The sequence below is a fragment of the Cariama cristata genome, unplaced genomic scaffold (genome assembly GCF_000690535.1).
Source record: "Cariama cristata isolate BGI_N322 unplaced genomic scaffold, ASM69053v1 scaffold13437, whole genome shotgun sequence".
NCBI lineage: Eukaryota > Metazoa > Chordata > Aves > Cariamiformes > Cariamidae > Cariama > Cariama cristata.
Window position 1 is genome coordinate 4,429 of NW_009624995.1, and position 18,043 is coordinate 22,471.

Below are 18,043 nucleotides of genomic sequence, written 5' to 3' on the forward strand. Positions count from 1 at the left end.
TGTCCCCAGGGGTGGCCAGGGTCCATGCCCCCTCCTCGGTCCTGTGGGAGCCGTTTGAGTTTTCCTCTGGAAGATGCCAGTCTTTTCCCTTGTGACGTGGTGGGGAGGGACCACGTTTGGTGGGTGCTGAGGTCTTCTCTGGGCAGGCTTTCTGATGACCTTCATTAAAGGGATGGAAAGTGCTTTTGATGTAATTCCTTCTCCCTTCTGTCCTTGCAGGATACAAAGGAGGAGGCCTCAGAGAAACCAAAGCCTGCTCCAACCGCAGAGAAATATGGCTGGATTAAGAAAAGCAGTGGAGGGCTCCTGGGATTGTGGAAGGATCGTTACATCCAGCTACAGAAAACACAGCTCGTGGTCTATGAGGATGAGGTATGGTCACAGCTAACGGTCTTGAATGAGGGACAGGATGAGACCCTTGGCAACAGACGTTCCAGTGGTTTTCAAAAAAAACCAGCCCACTCCTTTCAAAAGGGCTTCTCCGGTTATCTCCAGGAAGGGTAAATGCTGTAAAGAAAAGACAGCAGCTGCATTTTAGAGTATATTATATATAATAAATATTTTAGCCAGTAAATATTTTGACACTGCCATTGCCAAAGAAAAAAAATGAGGGCAGGACATCCTCTGAGAAGGCGAACCGAGTAAAGCTTTGGGCGGAAGCAGGATACGTGCTATGCGGTTTTGGCGTTTAAAGGATAAAAGTGGATTGTAGCAGACTGACTTCCCACCTGCCGGTTGAGGGAACGGCAGGCAACCCTGCAGCTGTTTGGCACCCCTCAAGCAGCTCAAATTGTTGCTAGCCAGACTCTTCAGGGTTTCGTTTAGCCACTGATGGACACAGGGTGGGATTGTGTGTGCTTGCTGTCCTCCTTAAGCAGGGACACAATCTGGATTTGGCTCATCTTTTCCCTTTACTTGAGCCAGTACTGAGCGAAGGACCCCTGGGAGCCTTCTCCTGGACTTCCCTAGATAAATTGCATGCCTTAAGTTCATGGCCTCGTTTAGAGCTGTTTCCAGTCAAATGAGAAATAAGAGCCAAGCCAAATCTGTCCCGCATCTTCATGCAAGAAGAATGGAGAGTGCAGGGCTGGTCCTGCCGGGCTGCAAAAGTGGCTCTTTCCTGAGTCAGGCCCTCGGTACCTGGGCTGGAAGGGGCTTCTGCAAGAGCAGAGTTTGCCCCAAAAGTTCGAAATTACAGTGCAGAGCACAAGCTACAACCAAGAGAGGTTTGAGATTAGGGGTGGGTAGGTCTAAGCCCTGCTGGTGTATGGCAGCTAGAAGTTCATGTGTGCATCAGGATGGAGGAGCATTTCTCACCGCGTGGTCTGCACAAGGACCACGTGCCTGTGCGGTGTCTGACACAAGGGGATCTGGGTCATCCGTGGGCATCAGGATGATATAAAAGCAAAATGATGTAAAGCTTCATGTGCAGCGTGTCAAGGGAAGAAGGATGGGGAAATGTTTCAGCGGCTGCATTGCTGCGATGGTTTCAGGAACAACAGGACTGACAGTGAGCTTAGTTTTAGCTCTTCTTTTTAAAAGCATACTATTGCCTAATAAAGAAGATTTGTTATAAACAGTTTGGGTTAAAGGGTATTACCTCCTCCCATACGCTGAACCCTGCTGCTCTTCTCGAATCCCAAAGCTTTCCGGAGGGCGTTTGTTCTTAGTTTTGAAATGTCATCAAGAGTGCAAGAATAATGAAATAAGAAGTCAATGTCAGGTGATGGGCAGTGTGGAAGGCAGGCAAAGTGGTGGGGGTTTCTCTTACGTGGAGAGATGCAGCCTGGTCTTGCAAACCGTTGACTCTCTGCGGATTGCTTCCCAGTGCCTCGGCCACTTGTTGACTCCAGCTGAAGCTTCAGGAACTCGCAGATTCAAAATCTATAAACATGACGTAGGCTTTTTTTAAAGGGCATGCCTTTAAAAACAAGATATATGGGGGCCTTCATTACCACAAGGGAAAAGGAGGCTTTTAAAGTAAGATTAATTTTCACAGACGTTCAGAAGAAGGAAAAATCCCAATCATTTAAAGGGTTATTTTATTATCTCAACAAGGAAAATGGCATTTGTAACAACCAGGCATAATGTTTTCTGGTAGCCTGCGGATTGTGGTAACATCCTGTAATAAATTGCATCTGTAAGCTACAGTAGCTACAAGGTCCCATTATTGTAAATAAGGGATCATGTTAATATCTATAGGCTATTAAACTGGCTTACAGTGAAGTCAGATGTCTTAGGAGAGGAAATTGCTACAAAATTATCTGGTAGCACAATAGGATAGCATGTGATTGTGCAGACTTACTACAGGGGAACTAAAGGAAATGGCAATTTTCTGCACTCAGGAGGGGTCCTGTTGCCACAGAATTGAGGCAGTTCGTGTTTATTACTGTATTTATCTTCCTTTAACGTGAGTTAGGGCAGTGTTGCTGTCTCCATCTTACAATTGGGGAACTAAGTTTTTGAGAAGGGAAGGGCCAACGTCAAAGGAAAGTCTGTGGCGCAGCGTGCTACGGTGGCTTTTATTTCTGGAGCTCAAGCTGCCATTTTCGCCACCGGACCTTCTCCACATCCCTGCTTTGTGTGACCCTGGAGACAGGCACGGCATCCCAGACCATCCTTATGCTGAAACATTTTAAAATGGGATCGTTCAGTGCTTGCTGAATTGGAGCCCTAGAAAAAGAAAGGAGCTAAAGGCTCAGGCATCAGAAATACAAGCATTTTTCCATATGTATCCTAAGTTAGACCTAAATGGGTTAAATGGGAGGGAGGTCAGCCTCCATGTGGGAGGGCAGGTTTAGAGGCTGAGTGTTTCAGCTGGTCTGAGCCCATCAGATTTCCAGGAACTGAGCAAGTGACTTGGACTGGCTGTGCTTTTATCACTCCCTCATGTGTTGGAGCCCTTCACGAAGAGGTGCTAATATTGCCTTTAGCAGTTGTTTCATATGCAGGCACGCTTGTTTCTGCAGTTGCATGAGGCTGGCTGCACTTGTAGCTGAGGTTTGTGTGTGCAAAATGAGAGCAGACGGGCTGGCCAACACAAGATGCAGGCAGTAACGTTGTACCGTGCCACCGGAAAGTACGGTCTGAGCAGAAGACAAATACTGTATTTATCGTCATCAAAAGCAATCTCCTGGAATGTGCTCCTGACCTGCTCTGGGAGTGTGTTTCCCCTATTGCATCTGTTAGCCAGGCTTTGGGGTTGGTTTAAAGCAGAGCTACCTCCCGAAGGCAAATTGCAAATGGCTATTGCATTACCTGGAGCAGATGGGGGGGTGAAAGTCATCCCACCGGGCTTCAGGTTTCTTTCAACGGATGTGAAATGAAGGGAGATGGATTTCTTGTTATCTGCTCTGCCTCCATCTACAGCACCCTACATCTGCACCCGCACGTAAATGAAGACTCAGTTAAGCAAGATGTTTGTATGATGTTACATATCCAAAGGTCAGGAAAGGAGGCGCCGATGCAAATACGTACAGCTCTGGGGTGCTCAGATCCTGAGAAACTACTCGGGAATCTCAGGGAAGGCAGGTTGTGGGCAGGCCCGTGCAGAACCAAGCAGATTATTTTCTAACGGACTTTCTTGTCTTCTTGTCTCTGCATAGTCTTGCCAGAATAAAAATTACGCCTTGCAAAACTACAGAGAGCATCTGAAGAACAGGCAGTCCTATGCAGAGAGGCTACACAGATCACTATCGTCACTCCATGGATTAGAGAGCATCAGTCTTGGGTTTGGGTTTTTTTTACCCTAAACAGTGCAGCTAGTTGTTAGAGTTGGGTTGTTTTTTTATTGTTTTGGGGTATTTTTTCAGTGTATTATTTGACAGGGGAAAAGCTACTAGACAAAGGATCTTCTTGAGACCAGAGCATCCACTCGGCATTTAACAGTCGTGCGGTTAACCTCTGCTATGTTGCCCCTGGTAGAGTGATAGCAATGTGTACGCAAAAGTGATTTATTAAAACAGTTTGAGATCCTCAGATAGAGAAGTAAGTTATTATTTCAGGCAGTCTAGACTTTGTACACTGTGAATGGAGGGTCACGGCCCAGGAATGTGTGTCAGTGAAGAGGTCTTTGCTGGAAATTCATATAAATAAAAATTTCAGTGAGTCTTTTTTCCCCTTTTTATCAACTTTTGATTAAGGAAATTGTTTGCCAAGAGTGATTCTTTGGTTAAGCACATGCATTAATATGTTTAGGTGTTCAGTAATTTTCTTCTTCAGGGCCAAGCTTAGACACATACATGTTTAAGTCGCAGCATCTGCTCCATTAATAGCTAATGGAATTGGTTTTCTGCATTAAATCATGAATGTAGGGGTTTCTGTACCAGGATTTTAAGCATCTTACTGAGTGTCCCTTACAGCAAGCACAAAAGCAATTTAAAAAACAAGCCCTAAAATCTGTAGAAGAAAAGAGAAAGGTGGCCAGAAGGGAATTCCCTGCCTTCATCAAGTGCAGCCCTGTGGGACAACCCCACGAGGGAGGTGTGACCACCGAGTTGAGGACTCTACCTCTGTGTCTCAAGATGATCTAAAAGGATTGTTTTAACTTCTTTGGGACACTAGAGACCAAATGGAGTGGGACCTTGTCCAGAACGCGTGTCTGACACCTGGGTGTTGGGGCAGGACTCTGGAAGTGACCTTGTCTCTTGTGTGATGCTGAGAATCCTCCGGGTCCCAGGAGGTTGAAGGGACCCGGAGACCTGTGGCAGGGTCAAATCTTTCAGTCTTTATCGTAGTGGTGCAGAACAAACATAAAGGATCTCTTTGTGACCCAGGTAGGCTCATGGAGAGGGGATGGCCGCTTGCCAAGGGTAAAACAGAGACAAAAGCCCCATTCTGGTGCTCCTTGAACTCAGATGCTTTTCCTTTGCCTCAGACGTGGAGTTTTCTAATTTCTCTGGCTGCTTTCTTCCCTGCCTTCCCTGAAGAGGAGAACTTAATTGGGAAGTTTGGGTCTCTGAGATGACGGAGCCATAGCTTGCACAATCAAGCCAGTGCCCCTGGGAGGCAGGGTCCTGCATGTCCCCGTCCTCGTTGCCCTTGTTCCCTGGCCAGACCGTAGTCCTCGGAGCTTTCCCAGGGAGGAGAGGGGCAGCTGGAAGGCACGAGGTGATGTCAGGGCAAACCCACAGCTCTCCACCCTGCTACGTCCTTCTTGTTCCCCACCTCGGTACTCCACCGTTCTTAGGAAGCAGAGGATGGCTTGCACGGGCACAGAGGGAAGGTTCCCCTCCAAAAGGCAGAAAGGATGGCGTGGACAAGGAGGGTGACACAGAGCCACTGGGCTCTGCTAGGGACGGAGCTGCTCTGGAAAATGGGGAGCTGGGCAGGAGTCTTTGTGCTGGTCTCTGGTCATAGTGCTGCCAAGCCACCTACGTCCTGAGCCCAGCAAACTTTCATGTCGGAGCTGGTAACCGCACCGGCGGCCGTGCGGCAGTGCTGTAATGTGGGCGGTCGTCCACCAAAGGCCAGGATGAGATCACTCATCCCCGAGGCATGTATTCCTGACCTCACCCTTCTCTGTCATTTGCTGGCCGCGGAGGGGTTATTATTTCCATCCCTGTCCTTTTTGCAGTGACATTGCGATACCAGGATTGCAGCAGGAGCCTTGTGCCTTCATAGGGCTGTCAGCAGGATTTTATCTGCTAGGTTTTAAGTTTGGGCAGGATTAATCTCCGCCTCCTAGTAAACATTTTCCCAGTTCTCTGGTCATGTTCACCTACTCAGTGTTAAATGAATTAAACAGTAATGTCATTAAAATAATAAACCTAAATTAGATCCAGACATCCCTCAGTGGCTCAGAACTTGCTCTGCCTACTGGCATTGGCTCTGCTGGGCCCCCATCCCCAGATAGGAGAGTGAAAAAAAACTAAACGCAGCCTGAGCTCTGCACAGCGACTTAAATGTCAAGTGGTAAAGGGAGGAAATTCCCCGCAGCCCACTTCCCTCTGAACTCTCCATTCCCTGCCTCCAGCCACGCAGCAGCTTCCTGGCTACGACACGTTTCCTCATCCCACACCCCCTCTCTGCTACAGGAATTACTAAATACAAGCTCATATGGGTACGAGGAGCTGGGGCTGGCCATGGCCAGCGGTTTTGATTCAGGATGCTAATAGAGAGGTTCATGAGGCACGCTGACCGTAACACTGCCCTGTGATTCTCACTGCGTGTTTGTGTAATGCTTAGCAAAAAGGAGCTTTGGTCTCTTCTGGGCTACTGAGACACAAAGAATATTATCTGCCCAGCGTTACGCTGTGATTCCTATTAGGGATGGTGCTCCGCAGCTGAACTGAGCCACGCACCACGTGTGGAATTTTAGTTATGTTACGGGGAGAAATGAGCCAAGATCGTGGCCGGCAGTCATCAGTGGAGATACACCAGAGATAAATATTCCCCACTGAGACGCTGGCCCTGATAGTTTTGCTGGCTGTATGGGACGATATTTCCAATCCTAAGCGTTTTGACGGCTCAGAGCGTGGCTGCAAGAGGAGCCGCATGTGCTCCCGCTGACCTTTTTTTGCCATGAGGACCAGCCTGCCCCAGCTCAGCGCGGCAGCAGGGCTCCCTTCTTATCTCCACTCTGCCTTGGGCTTCCTGGGGGGCTGCTTGGACCATCGTGATGCTCCTGTCATCTTCCCTGTGAAAAAGCAGAATAATGTCTCCAGCGTTCATTGTTGGGAGGAGGTAGTGTCGCTTCGGGCTGCAGATCCCTGGATGAGGCCAACGGAGATGGCAGAAGCTGGTGTTACTGTCCACAATGTGTTATTTGCTCAGCCACTGTGGACCACTAGCCGTGAATCGTCCTGTAGCTTAAAGACTAGGGTGTCTTCTTAGTGAGATGCCAACCTGATTTATGGGGGCTTGCTGTCTGCATGCAGGTTATTTTTAAGGCAGAAGAGCTTTTAGACAGATGCAAAGGGAAGACATGCAGAGTTTTACGGAATATGATTGATTTCAGTGCCTCCTATTCATAATAATGTTTCATTCCCTCTCTGCAGGATGAACAGAAGTGCATAGAAACAGTGGAACTGGAGAGCTATGACAAGTGCCAGGAACTGCGTGCGCTACTAAAAAAGAAAAACCGTTTCATTTTAATCCGCTCCCCGGGTAAGAAGGTAGGATTGCCTTTCTCATCACCCTCCAGTCTGCTAACTCCAAAATGAGCTCCCAGGCATCTGCGCCCAGAGCAGATGAAAGGCTCTGAGATTTAGCTCTTTGACAGCTGGGAGAAATGACCTATGGCTGTGAATGGTCTACAGTCTGTAAGGAGGAACGCTACTGTCTTGTAGACTTTCATCTTGTCATGGGGAAAGGGTCTTCCTGCAACTCAACTTTTTCCTCTTGATATTTTTCCTGCCTCATCATTTTCTTTCTTCCAGTACTCCCTGAGCAGTGGAGAATGACCATTCCCTGTGGTTCCCCCATGTGCTCTGGGTGAGGAAGCATCCCTGTCCCAGCTGTACCTGCCGCAGCTTTGCCCAAGTTGCAGTGAAATCAATGATCCCGATCCGTGTACTGAGACAGTGCCTGGAGTTGGAGCTGTTGATCTGAGAAACTCCAGTGCAAAGTTACTTGCAGCCGAACAGTTCCTAGGAGAAAAGATTTATTTTGCAGAATTCGTGAAACGCTACATCTTTAGCTTCTTGCACAGCATCTGGTTAGATCCAGAACCTAACAGCCAGGCTGGCGTTGCAAAGAAGCTATACATCCATCTGAGCACTGACTCTATGCAAGGACACGCTTGCCTTACTTCCTATGTAGGTTCATCAACACTACACATCTTTGGAAATTCTCCTTAGTTCCTACTTATGTGCTATCCATTTCAGCATCTTTATGGGCTAGGATGCTTCTGTTGTTGCTTTGAGGCATCACGCTTTGACTTACTTCTAATTTCAATGTGATTTTATTGGCCTAAGAGATCTTACTATATCTCTCCACGCAAATCTGAAAGGTGGTGAGGGACAAAAAAATACTCATTTCCAGAAGAATGTGAACAGGCAAAAATACCAACTTGCCTGCATTTCCCCCATCTCCATTTTGTTTAAATAAATGGAGATTGTTTAGTCCTTGTTGTCACTGTTGCTTATTCTTTCACTCCAGTCACTTAGTGTTTATTCGTATAATAAGACCCCAGCTGAGTTCAGAGCATCATTGTGCTAAACTTCATTCAAAACAACAAAAGAAGGACTGTCCTGCCCCCAAAACACTCCCATGGAGTAGGCTGGGGGTGGAGAGAGAAGGTGAATGAGGTTCGTTTTGCAAGTAGGCGCAGTCTGTATCAGGGAGAAAAGCGATATTAAGCACCATGCACCAAAGCGATGGTAGCCTGGAAATTTGCAGCCTGGGCTGGTGAGCTCCTGCTCAGCACCAGATCCCAGAGCACTGAGTCTCTCCCGTTCGAGTGGAGGTTTAGGCTTTGTTTTGTAACTTGATTAATCAGAAATAATGTCAATTTTAGATCGAAAGCGGCTAACTCTGGCAGGTTTGGTGTGTTTTCTAGAGGGTGGCTCAATAGCTACAAGTGCACACCTATTCCCAGGGAGGCGAATAAAAACCTGTGTGCTCGGAGATGGGTGGCACAGTAAGAATTATTATTATCTGCAGGTCTGTTACTTAGAGGGAAGTGTGTAATAGCTGCATGTGTCTCTGCACTGCTGCATGAATCAACAGGGTGTGAGACCTGTTCCTAAACCTTTCATTTCTGCCGAGGAGAAAGATATGCCCAAACTGTGCCCCGAAAGGGTAACTTCATGCTTTTGGCATGCTGGCAAGTTTACAGCTCCTCTGTTTTTCATGCCACTGATTAAATGGAGACCTAGATAGAGGCTACTTTTTATAAGGCTCTTTTGGTGAAAGGAAGGGCTTTTATAAATGAAAAGTTCCCTGTTTGTAGCTCCCCTCCCACCCTCCTTTTGGCTGGGAATCTGGTGAGGGTGTTGACACACAACATACTTTGGCAGATGTTAGAACAGGCTTCAATTAGGAGGCCAATGTACACAACTGTCCTTCTCCTGTTTTGAAATCGCAGCTGTGGCGATGTATATCAGCTAAACATTTTCCATTTGGGAGGCTTGCTGCCATCCAGTTTAAAATCGCCCTGTGAGTGGGCTTGCCAGATCTTGCTAGGGTTTTTTTGCCCCCTCTCCTGAGCATAATGCTGAGGAATGCAGAAAGCCAGTGAGTTTGTGGGACTTAGGGACAATTTCTGTTTCAGTGCACAAACAGTTTTCAGTTGAAAACAGGGAGCCCAGTTTACCTGTAGAGGAATCCCAGTTTAAATCGTGGACGGGATATTCTTGAAGAGCAGAGGACATGAATCAGCCAGTTAAAACTACTCTGCAGCTAGAGTTGCAGCTGAATAAATACGTTGCCTTGCTAAACACTGGTCTTTGATGGAGTACGCCAGATTCTGCTTGCCCTGTTCAAAAGGATGACATTTTTGTTAAGCTGTGACAATACGAGCATGTCACACACCTGCACTGGTGTGGAGCTGAAACAAAGTGCTGCTGGAAGTGTGCAAAGGACCCCTTCTGCTTAGAAATCTCAAATGCTGCGTTCCACCCGCAACACTTAAATGAAAACTGTTGGGTGCAGAGAGCTGAGCTTGTAAGAAAGGGCAGCAGACTTGGCCTGGAGACTTTAAAACGTACTCATGATGGAAAAAGCAGTGTAAGTGATGCTTGGTGTAAACTGCCTAGAGACTACAGAGATTGGCACAAGTCTGGTATTCAGCAGGTCTGAAAGCCTTCAGCTGCAGCGAAGTCTTAAGAACGAGAAGAAAGAAGGTGGTAGTAAGGGAAATAGTCCACGAGCAAGCACTGCAGCATCCCACGTGTCCTTTCCTAGCATGGCCAGGAACAAACTCCACACCTGCAGTCAGCAGTGGAAACTTCCATTGCTTATTTTTCCCCTAGTCGACTTTGGAGGTACCTGCAGCTGCCTTCACCAGGGACCCAGCCTGGAAGCTGCAGTAGATCGTGGTGAGGCACATTTGCCCCGTGCATGGAGGAGTCTGCTCCTGGGGTCTGCCAGTCTGGCAGAGATGCTGTGTTACTCCCAACGATGAGGTGGCTCTTGGTTCAGCTGCAGAAAACCACAAGGATCCCCTAACTGACAGTCCCTTGGCTTCCACTCTTGCCTCCATGATCTAACCTGACGAAGTCATGTAGAAGGTGGCAGGAGATGACATCACATCTGGCAGATAGATTCCAGTGCACTCTTGGTAGCTTAAGATGTTACTCACCCAGCTCTGCTCTGGCTTCTGCTGGAGGTGACCACCCTGTACCAAAGGTCAGCAGAAGGGAACACATTCTCACACCTAAACTAGCGGTTTGCAAGCGGTTCGCAGTCCAGTTTAACCCAGCCCCACCAAACTGATGCCAACACCAGGCTTTGCACTGAAACAGCTGAGGAGCAAGCAGAGGTTTCTGTCACCCACCTCTGCTGCAGATCAGCAGCATCTAGCAGAATTGCTCAGCGTGTTGGTAAAGGTCTTAAACTGCAGCTGTAGAGTCCTCCAGACCTTGTCTGTTAAATCATTTAGTGCAGGTACAGGAGACTGACCCCAGGAACACTTCTCTTTCCTGGAAAGCAGGGTCAGCATAGCCATAAGACTGTCACTGCTTGAAGAGACTGATGTCTCCAACAAGACATGGAGCAACTGGGGAGACTGTGCTCGCTGCCATCACGGACAGTGACCCGTGTGTCAGCCTCTTGTTACATGACATCTCGCCGGCGATTTAGCAGGAGGTGACTGGCCGTGCTGTGCTCCGAGTGAACTGACAGTAAATTGCGTAGTCTGTATTCATGGCTTACAATGGTCCCTATCACATTAGGTTTAGCCATGACAGCTTTTCCTGGCACACCAGCCTGTTGTTTATGGCATGACTCAGTCTCAGCTGGCTTAGCGAGAAGGAGAGCAAATGTGTTACCCTGCCTGCTGCCCTCTTATATTGGTGTCACTGACTCCCTACCTAAAATTGCTGCTGGAGAACAGACGCTGCTTAACGTTTTGTGGGGAGTATCCACCTTCAGGTGCATCCTCTGATGTCTGTGAATACTCAAATGACTAAAAATACAGACAGGATAAATTCATTTGTTCCTTGTTTGTAGAGGACCTGAGGGTCTCAGAGTAGCGTACAGAGTCCCAGTGGCAGGCAGGACTGAGACCAACTCCTCCAGCTCCTTCCTGCCTCTCCTCTGCAGCCGTCTGCTTTAGAGAGAGCTTCCACCCCGCTTCTTTGGGTTAGCCTCCTCTCCCCAGTGCCGTGGCCGAGGACACAAGCCACAGATGAATGCAGACAGACAAGGGGCTGCAAGGCAACAAAGAGCCTCTGGCTGGCAGCATCCCGAGCACCAGCCTCCAAGCCCCAGAAGCCTGACTCTTCCTTGGTATCTGTGGGTATTGTTCTAAAAAGGAGAAAAAAATTTTCAAGCAAAGATAACTGGGCATACTGGGAGGAACCTGCTGCGAGCCGTGAAGCTGCCCCTCTGTCACAGCCCAAGGGACTTGTGCAAGCAGGGAGCAGGGCTGCAGCGGCATGAGTGTGGCACTGCCCCATCGCAGGGAGCAGGGTCCCTTGCAGAGCGATGCTTGTTCTCCCTTGCCCAGCCCTGCGGGAAACTGGAGGGCTCTTCCTGCTGCCTCCTTGGGAGCATCTTTCCACGAGTCCCTTTCCCTCACCATCCATTGGGTCTGTGTTCGGTGGCCGCAGCGGTAGGTCAGTGTTGCATGCCAAAGGGACATCTCAGCTTCTCATTAATGACGAACCATCCCCCCAAGGCTTTGCTCTGCCCTGCCGCAGCGTTGCTGACACCAGCACTTAGTCACAGTCTTGGAGGCTTTATTTGGAGGCTGAAAATGAGGCACAGAAAGTGGCATTGGAAGAGGAAGCTTGAAGTGAAGCAGGAATCCTTCCCTTGAACAGCATGTACGGAGATTTCTAAACCCTGGTGCAGGCTGCCAGGTCTTTGCCAGGCAGTGCAGCAGCTCAGCTGCTCACAAGTAGAGCTTTCTCATAAGCTTTTATAATCACAAAGCTTTGGGGCAAAATCGTTTCCAAACAAAAAAAGTTTTTAAGCACTCTCCAAAACAGGCCTGCTTGGACTAAAACAAAATCTGGCTGTCGCTCTGTTTTGGAGCCTTGCCTTCCATTAGGTTCCCTGGTTAGCGTGGCCCTTCTGTGCCCCAGACAAAGGGCTCTTTTTGCAGAGGGCTGCGGTTCAGGCCCTAACCTCTCCTCTGAACTCTCAGGAAGACATGTGGTCCCGTCACCTTATGTGCAAACTAATCGAATAAATAATCTTTCCCCAAATTGCTTCTTAACTCCTTGCTTGCCATGCTGATTGTGAGGGTCTGGCATGTTGTCGCTGTGATGTGCAGATGTAAAACCATGGCATTGAAATGAGGAATAAATGCAGAAGGGAAGGGCAGTTGGTTTCTAGCTAAACAGCAGGAGTGGGTGTAAGGAGATCAGGCTTTAGTTCTGCAGAGTTTCTGATGGTACCTTCAGAAGTTGCTGAGACCCAAAACAGTTGCTGCTTTGTTGTGCCATAAACAAAACAGGGAGCTGCTAAGAGCATTCGACTGTCTGTCACCATTAGTTTTGTCACCCTCATTTTATACAGTCCCTGTTTTATATAGACACTGCTGTGATTTCCGAATGTGGGGCCTCATTTACAAAAAGGTTGGGACTACAACTGCTCTTAAAGGCGATGGGAAGTTGCGGAATACCTATAGGATGTTAAATACCCGAAAAAACTATTCCAAACAAGATCCCACTAGTATATGTTTTGAATGAGCCTCTCTATAGCTCGCTTCCCCACCTGTAAGAGGTGGATAATTTCAGTTGCTCTGAAAAGTAATCTGTGAAGACCCCAGATATTGTAGTGATAAGCAGCAAAGAAAAGATTCTTGGGAGAATCAGTAATTCTGTTTTCAGGGCAGGGCTTGAGCAGAGTACAATCAATAAGACATATTGACCCACAACGATAAAACACATGATGGAATAGCTCAGTAAGAAGTGCCACCCCTGTCATTAGGGACGGTGCTAGGAGGAACACGCACAGCACGCTTAGTTACGACTACCCCAGCAACATTGGGATTGTCTAATTTTTAGGTGCTTGATTTTGCAACTTTGATGATGGTTCTTTAGCACAAGAGTATTTCTGTGTGCCTGTGCAGTGCGGATTAGGGCACCGCATGGAGCTATTTGGATCCAAACCGGTCTGTCATAGAGCCACCTGTAAAGTAAAGATGATATTTCTCTGCCCTGAAGCTTACGTCGGAGTAAAGCTACATAATACTGGTGAGGCGCTCAGAGAACACAGCAGTGAAATAAATAACACCCTACCTATTTTTTGTGCTGCGGTCAAGAAGAGATTCAAAACACCAAGCAAAGCCATGGGAGTGCCCTGGAGGAAGGGGAGGGCTGGCTGGCTGGAGGACAGGCCATACAATCACCCATCACTCCCTCCTCATTTGTGTCCCATGCTTCTTGCCAGCTCCCTCTTGTACGGCCGACTCTTCCCTTCTTCTTGGGACAGCTGTTCAAACCCCAGAGAGTGTCTGTCTGTAGCGTTCACTGCTGTATTTCTTCATTTGCAAACAGAAAAAGAGATGGTTAATTTTTTTCACTTACATTGCCCTTATGCCTCATCAGGTCCATGCTCAGCTGAATCGAGGTTAGTGCAGCTAAGGTCAGAGCCCCAGATTCCCGTATCAGTTCTGTTCTGCGGAGCCGCAGGAACGGGGAAGCAGGCAGAGCCCACTGCACCCAGCCTTCCCATTGCTTGCAGCCTGGGGGAAGTTGGAGATAAAGTACCTTACTGCATCCAAACCAGCCCAAAATGACTTGGACTTTCAGTTTGACTATACACAGTGTGACCATTCGCTGTACAACTCACTGCCGCTCTAAGAGCTATTCCAAGTGTTTGACAGAAGCAAGCAACTCTTACTTTCTTACTACTTCAGTTACTAGTTGCAAAAATAAAACTACAGCAACAAGCTGTTCAGCATAACAAAATCCTGTTCATGGGAGCTATGAAGTGAAGTACTTGCCAAAGCACAAAGGAATCTGTAGTTTAAACACAGGCTGGAGCTGGATGTTATATAGAAACTGAAGTGATACACAGAGAGCAGGGAGCTACCCCTCTGGTCCTGACAAGGAATGCCTAGGCAAAAATTGTCTCTCTGCTCTTTCAGGTTCATGATATCAAGTTTCAAGCTCCAACTTTGGAAGAAAAGGAATCGTGGATAAAAGCTCTTAATGAAGGGATCAATAGAGGTAAAAACAAAGTATTTGATGAGGTAAGAGAAACAGTTTTCAGACTCCTGTATTTTGCCTCAGTTCTCATCCATTGCTTTTTTTAGCTAAAAGCAGAACTTGCCTGAGCCCCTGTGGTCCCTGTCCTTCCTGTGTGCCAGCCATGGTCAAAAGAAAGAGAAAGACGGTATCCAAGGCAGTCCAGGTTGCTTCCCCGCAGGCTGGGGAAGCTTCAGTTCCCAGCTCAGGAAGGTAGAACACATAGAGAGCCCTTTGCACTCTCCTACATCTTCCTGACTTTCCCTCTCTCCTGGCTGGGGTTAGATTCAGGGAGGCAGGGGCAGCTGGTTGAGTAGATGGTGTGCCGGCGGGATGGTCTGTGCTACTCAGAGTTAACATCTCATCAAGAGGCCCACAGGACAAAAGAACTCACCAAAGTCAGTGGGAGATGGTCTGGTGGCTTCAGTGGGCTTGGGATCAGCGAATGCATGGGACTTCCCTGCTGCCGATGGAAGTGGCTGGGGCAGAGAAGCAGCTGCAGCGCTGAGTCGTGTAAAGCTGGGGCTGCAGCCTGGAAAGACTCGTCTTCGCCGTGCTGCCATGATCCTCAGCACCAAGCAGCCTGGGAATGGAGGAATTTGGTTAGGACACAGCCCAGTCTTCAAGACTGAAAAAATCTGAAGTGACTCAGTCCACCAGCTATTCCGCTATTCCTTGGAGAGAAGACTGGTGGAAAGTTACTCCATGACCCTGGCCAAACCTGCCTGCCTCTCAGCTGGCCCCAGCACACCTGCACTCCCAAATTCTCCTCCCATCCTGCTACACGGAGGGAATGATGAAAATTGCACATCCTAGAGCCTGACTAACCTTGCCCTGTTCCCTGTTAACTTGTAAATCAGTCCTGAAGTAAAACAAAGGAGCAACCTCTGTTCTGCCGTTGCTTCAGTAACTGAAAGGAAGCGCACAAAACCACTATCATGGGAATGTCACAAGAAGGAACGGGCAGGGCAACGAGGGGATGAAGCAATCAGCAAGATCTGTTTAGCAAAGGAAACCAAAGCAATGAGTAAAAGTTTTGAGAAAAGGGCTAAGCACTGCAGACACAGTGCTAGAGATGCAAACTCTGAGAGCTCAGGCTTTGCTTTTATTCAGCAGAGGGCAAAAGCGGGAGGAGAGGCTGGAACATGCTCCTTTTTTGCCTAGGCAAATGGCACTCAGTGGGATATAGTGGTTCCTCAGGCCCAAGTGGGAAGCAGCACATGGAATTAAAGGGACCATCTGGGACCAGCAGCAGCCTGAGAAGATAAAACCCAGCAGCAGAGAGCTCAGCAGCCAGGTCTGCTCTCACGTTTCACCGGGTGGGAGATGTGATGTCCTGTAATGCAATGCTGCTCAGCCCTTGCTGGAGTGACCCCCCTCAGGGTCGGAGCTGCCTGGAGGGGCATGGCACGTGGCTCTCTGGTGGGCACTGAACTCTGCACATCCTTTCGGCAGCACGGCAAGGTGGGATCCCAGGTCACCTCCCTGCCCTGTGGCCTCAGGTTATCCTCCTTATGAGGACCTGGGTTCTCAGAAGAAGCCAGCTTCTAATTCTCATTCATTCCAGTAAGGATCAAAGCTCAGATTTAAAGCGTTTCTGCACAGGCCAGGCACAAGCTACTGCGTCAAGCCCTCAGCTGGCTTGGATTAGCTGTTCTCTGCTGAAAAAGCTGTAGAACCACTCTGCCATATCAGCCAGGGATTGGGAACCAGTTTTCCCTTTAAATCCCCATTTTACCCTCACCAGCTTTCCTATTGTACAAACTTGTGGTACGAAGGCTAGCAAACCAAGGACACGCTGATGGTTCACCATCCCCACTCACAGGTGCTGCCCCTCTGCATGGAGCGGGCTCCAGCCCTCAGCCATCACAGCATGGATGGGTGGGCGGTCACAGAGCCAGCACAGAGAAATACCTGCCGGGGTGCTGGAACCTCCTTCCCCACGCGTGGGAGGCAGTGGATTTCTCATCTGAGTCCAGGAAATAAACTTGTTAATTCAGCTAGAGTTGCAATTAATCCAGGTCACTGCTCACACCTTCTCTTCAGCATCCTGCAGTCATTAGAGCTGTGGAAGGGAAGGTCTATGACGAAGCGCTGCTGATACAGTTCACAGTCAGGTCACGGTTATTAATGAGCTTTCACCTCTAAGACGGCAACAGCAATATCAGCGCTGTGCTCTGCCACATGCAGGAGCCGGTCCAAGGCCAGGCTGCAGCGAGGACAACAACGCTGCCTTGTGTCCTTCCTTCCCTGCCCCTTAGGTAGAGGGGAGGTTAGCCATCGCAAATCTCTGAAGGTTGGATGTTTTGCTTTGGAGTGTCTGTTAGATAAACACGGCTCTATATAGGACAGATGCCTTAAATATCCATCACGTACATGCAGGGCTTTGCAGGCAGGTTGTAACTAAGGTCTGAGGCAAAGACTGTAGTGGTGAAATATTCATCCAAATGCTGCATCCCTTCATGTGTGACAGTGAGAACTTTATAGACATATCTTGAGAAATTAATGACTCTCTTCCTTTTAAAAAAAATTAAAGGTGAAAGTAGACGAGAGCCTTTCCTTGGACCACGTAACTCGGGACAGAGTGAAAATGACCCATGGGCGCAGGCCACCCACGAGAAGTCACCTAAAGGAGGTAAGTGCTCCCCTTGGGGTGAGCCATCTCCCCAGCTGGGATCACCAAGAGCTGCTCCTTCCACTTAGGTACAAAAACCCAGGGAAAACCCCAGGTACAGACAGCCCAGAGAAAGCTGCGAAGGGAAACAGCTTCCTCCGGGAAAGACTGCGCCAGCACCTCTCTAATGAAGCTCCAGGTTCCCATAGATCTGTAGCTGCTGCAACACGTTACGATGTATTTAGCCTTCCATAACTCACGAGCTGCTTCACCGTCTGGTGAAAGCCGTTATAGTTTCACTTTAATCAGAAGAGACTGAAGCTGCTATATTTATTTTCTAAGAAGTGACGATTTTGTAGCCACATTGGTCTAAAGGTAGAAGAATTGCATGGTCTGTGGGGAGAAGCTGTATTTTTTATTAAGCTAACTGGAAAAAGCAGACAAGAGTTCAAGCTTACAAGCCCCTCCTTAGGTCTGAAACAGAATACATTATTCTCCCAGGCAGTTTTATGGACTAACCTGTCTACTCTTAACTGATTTTCTGGACCTGTCACTTGAGAAAAAAAAAAAAAGAAAAAACACCACAAAATAAACCTGCAGTTCATTTCCATGGGAGAGGTTCTTACTAACATTTGATTCCTGTGATTTATGAAAAAGTTTCCACAGACAGATTGATATTTTAGCAGAGCATTAATCTCAACCAAGGAAGGTTTTTAAATCAAACCTTCTTTCTTCAGACTTCCAAGACTCTGACTTATGTGCCTGCACAGCACTCAGATGACCCTCGTGCAGAAAATGAGATGCCCCGACACTTTTTACTTTGCATAGAAATGGAGGGAGAGTGTCTCTTCCAGAGAAATGCATGAGAATGATTCATAGATTCCTATCCACTCCTCCAAAAAACTGCAGAAGAAAACATGACAAAAGTCACAGCAGCAATGAAGTGTGGATTCTCTGTTGCCTAATATGGGTTCGGTAAGGTAGGAAGCCCTTCCCTAGGCACTAAAAAGATCTCTCTCCCTTGCTCAGCTCACAGTTTTCACAAGATACCTCCGAGGGTAATACCTGTAAGGTGTCTCACTTTCAGCCAAATTCAAGGGAAACTGGTTTAGAAATTCAGAAGCAG

General features: G+C 48.0%; 1 protein-coding gene across 1 annotated transcript in view; it reads left to right on the forward strand.

Annotated features, from left to right (window-relative positions):
* Nucleotides 1-219: 219 nt before the first annotated feature.
* PLEKHO2 (pleckstrin homology domain containing, family O member 2) overlaps nucleotides 220-18,043 on the forward strand; it is a gene marked incomplete at its 5' end in the record, with an annotated part of 20,446 nt that continues 2,622 nt past the window's right edge. Inside the window, 4 exons of the mRNA XM_009703434.1 lie at nucleotides 220-372; nucleotides 6,999-7,115; nucleotides 14,204-14,308; nucleotides 16,840-16,938. Coding sequence (XP_009701736.1) covers nucleotides 220-372; nucleotides 6,999-7,115; nucleotides 14,204-14,308; nucleotides 16,840-16,938 — 474 coding nt within the window. The remainder of the gene's footprint in view (nucleotides 373-6,998; nucleotides 7,116-14,203; nucleotides 14,309-16,839; nucleotides 16,939-18,043) is intronic.